Source organism: Pygoscelis adeliae, unplaced genomic scaffold (assembly GCF_000699105.1).
Source record: "Pygoscelis adeliae isolate BGI_AS28 unplaced genomic scaffold, ASM69910v1 Scaffold80, whole genome shotgun sequence".
NCBI classification, from domain to species: Eukaryota; Metazoa; Chordata; class Aves; order Sphenisciformes; family Spheniscidae; genus Pygoscelis; species Pygoscelis adeliae.
The window spans coordinates 398,467-402,118 of NW_008823958.1; the positions used below are offsets into that span (position 1 = coordinate 398,467).

Below are 3,652 nucleotides of genomic sequence, written 5' to 3' on the forward strand. Positions count from 1 at the left end.
CTTTTTATAAAACAGAAAACAAATGGAGTCAGGTAGCTTATGTCATAATGATGAACAATATACAAAGCACATGTATAGCAATTATTATAAAACATGTATTTGTAGTGCAAGTCAAAATATAGGGACTCTACTCATACTGGCCAGCTAGAGGGAAACACATGATTCTGAGTGATCTAAAAGAGCCCCAAATTCAAATTCAAACTCATGAGAGCTGACAGTATTACAGAGTACAAAAATATGGTGAAAATTTACACATTACACAGAAAGTACTTAATTTTTTAATAGTTTACAAATAGAGATCTACAGATATGTTTCCAATTAAGCTGGCTTTTACTACCCACCTATTGTAATACTCTAGGTATGGTTACATATACCAAAAGAACAAAAAAATCCCATAGCATAGCTATACAGCAACATATTAAGGTCTGAAGATTAGACCAGTACATGTTAAATATTTCACTGGTTTACTAAACTGACATTTTAAATCATTTACAGTAAAAAAAAAAAATCTTATAGACTTGTCTTTGAGACTGAAACAGAGTGTCCTTTATTAGTAAATTATTCAGTATTTAAAACAAGGGTTTGAGACCTTACAAGAAGCCTCTCTAGGCAGCTGGCATGAAAAATAAGGTATTTTAAAGGCAGAGTTTCTCAATAATGTAATAACTGATTTCTATTTTAATTGAACTAAACTAACCATTACTTTTCTGATTCTTTCGAGCTTGTATTCCTTTAGGCTTTTTATGTATTTCTGGCAGCTTATTTGGTCTCCACTTTGTCCACATTGGCTGGTTTTCTTTTTTCCAATGGCGATACGGAAATGTTCATTTGATAGTTTTTACACACAAATAAATAATGCACTGTTAACTCTACAACTAAGAGGAATGGGTAGGATGCCTATTGCGTAACAATACAGAGAGATCAAGTAAGGCACGGGACAGATACAGCAACTCCACTTCATGGGATTTTCCTGTTTTTTTCCTTTCACATAGTAACACTAACAAATTTCTTCCAGTGTTTATTTTTTAAAAGGTTTTTTTTTCTTTAACTTTGCTTCTTGTCTATCTCACACTATGTGTAGGTGAAATGTAGGATAAAGGCCTTCAATGTTTTGCTTCAGATGCCAGTTTAAAAAAAAAAAACAACAAACTTTCAAACAGTTCAGACTAGTACCGCTTTTTTTTTCTTTTTTTTTTCTTTTAACACTGATGAACCTGGGTTTTCATTTTTCTTTCTTTCTTTCTCGCTCTCTCTTTCTTTTTTTCCTTGGTTTTTTTTATTAATACACACACGTCATGCTGTTTCAGGGGTATCCTTTAGCTGCACTTGCAAGACTTTACGATCATGTTGGACAGCTGTTCGATTTTGGGTGTTTTGCCAATATAGTAGAGGATGGTGAGGGGCTCCAAATCCTGGGACACACAGCACGGAGAGGCAGAAGCTTCTGGATTTATGGTGTTATACAAGCTGAGTACCTAGAAGAAGAAAGGAAAAAAGAGAGATTAAGACAGCTACCTCTGCCTTCCTGCCACTGCAGAGCAAATTCCTTTCTGCATTGCTTCCTCCCACAGCGCCTGAGAGAAAGCCCCCTGAAAGCACTATGAAGATTCCTGGATTTTAATATTTTTTATGCTTTTCCAGTTCTATCTGGTGTCACAATCTGCCTGAGTTTCCTCAGGTTCTATCCATACAGTCTTAAACCTCAAAACAGGTACATGCCTGGAGCCTGCCTTGAAAGCGTAGCCCTTTGAATCAACACGCACACTGTATCGATATGGAAAGAAGAAACTGAAAGGTTTTTATCTGTGTCTTCAGATTGCCATTTGCTGATACAGGATTTTGGCTTTACAAGTGCACCAAAGGGAGAAGAGAGCCCTTCAGAGCATGAGCACTCCTCCGCTTTTCCTCTCTGGCTACGTTGTACTAAGTCCATTAATGCCACCCTGCAAGCACCAGGACTCAAGCTGCAGTTACTCCTGTTGAGAATCAGCTGTGGTGAAGTTAGCAGCGCTGGTGCTTTATGTCATGTTGGATTCATACGCGTGGTTCTCTGCAAGGGAAGTATGTAGGGTTACCCGCTGATGATGCATAGGTATTTCTGAGGATGCCATTAATGTGTTAGCCAAACACCAAGTGACCTTTTCCTAGAACTTCAACACAACATTTGCAGCTTAGAGAGACAGAAGACCTGTTCAGGAGAGCAACACTAACTACTTTATTAAGCAACTTCTGACTCCTTGGGCAACTATCCAAACCACATATTTGTGACCATGACAGTTATTCTTCCTCTTTCCTTTAAAAACAAGTGCTGCTCCAAAATGTGTACACTACTACTCCAGACCAGCACGGAAACATACTTACCTTATTTATAACTCTGCCTGCTGACATTGCTAATAGTACAATGCCACAGCCAGTGACAGCTACAAAGGATATCTATACCTGGGTCTGTAAGTTGAGGAAGAACACGCTGTCATGGCTTTACAGACCAACGGGAAAGCAAGCTGCCCCTTGGACACGAAGAGTTCTCCCTGCTGGCTGACATTGATCTGGTATTTTAAGGGAGGCTTGAAAAGGGGGAGACATTCTTAGTATGGACCTGAGGGTGAAATTCTTACTTTATGACAACTGCGATGCAAACGTCTGCCTCTTGCATTTACTGTCTAGACATCCTTATTGACAGTTGAGAGAAATAAGCACTTCACAGCAGAATACTGGTCATCCTAAGGCAGCTGGCTAAAATACCACATCTAATCCCTAAAATAAAAAGTCCCATCTCAGACAACTATCAGTTCTTCGGCATCCCAGACCCAAGGTTCCTCCTTTGCATATGAATTTTCAAAGTACAAGAATGAATACATCTTTTGAAGTAAAAGCAGCACATCTATCAGTACATTTTCAGAGAATCAGAACCATAGAATGGTTTGGGTTGGAAGGGACCTTTAAAGATCACCTAGTTCCACCCCCCCTTCCATGGTCAGGGTCACCTTCCACTAGACCAGGTTGCTCAAAGCCCCATCCAACCTGACCTTGAACGTTTCCAGGGATGGGGCATCCACCACCCCTCTGGGCAACCGGTTCCAGTGCCTCACCACCCTCATAGTGAAGAACTTCTTCCTTTTATCTGATCTAAATCTACCCTCTTTTGGTTTAAAGCTATTACCCTTGTCCTATCACTTCATGCCCTTGTAAAAAATCCCTCTCCAGCTTTCTTGTAGGCCCCCTTCAGGTACTAGAAGGCTGCTACAAGGTCTCCCTGGAGCCTTCTCTTCTCCAGGCTGAACAACCCCAACTCTCTCAGCCTGTCTTCAGAGGAGAGGTGCTCCAGCCCTCCGATCATCTTCGTGGCCCTCCTCTGGACTTGCTCCAACAGGTCCATGTCCTTCTTATGCTGGGGCGCCAGAGTTGAACACAGTACTCCATGTGGGGTCTCAGCAGAGCAGAGTAGAGGGGGAGAATCACCTTCCTCAACCTGCTGGTCACGCTTCTTTTGATGCAGCCCAGGATACGGTTGGCTTTCTGGGTTGCAAGTGCACATTGCCAGGTCATGTTGAGCTTCTCATCAACCAACACCCCCAAGTCCTTCTCAGCAGGGCTGCTCTCAATCCCTTCTCCACCCAGCCTGTATTTGTGCTTGGGATTGCCCTGACCCATG

At 41.5% G+C, this 3,652-nt stretch overlaps 1 protein-coding gene across 1 annotated transcript in view; it reads right to left on the reverse strand.

Annotated features, from left to right (window-relative positions):
* Positions 1–264: 264 nt before the first annotated feature.
* TGFB2 (transforming growth factor, beta 2) overlaps positions 265–3,652 on the reverse strand; it is a 68,960-nt gene continuing 65,572 nt past the window's right edge. The window contains exon 7 of the mRNA XM_009323084.1: positions 265–1,475. Coding sequence (XP_009321359.1) covers positions 1,317–1,475 — 159 coding nt within the window. The 3' untranslated portion in view covers positions 265–1,316. The remainder of the gene's footprint in view (positions 1,476–3,652) is intronic.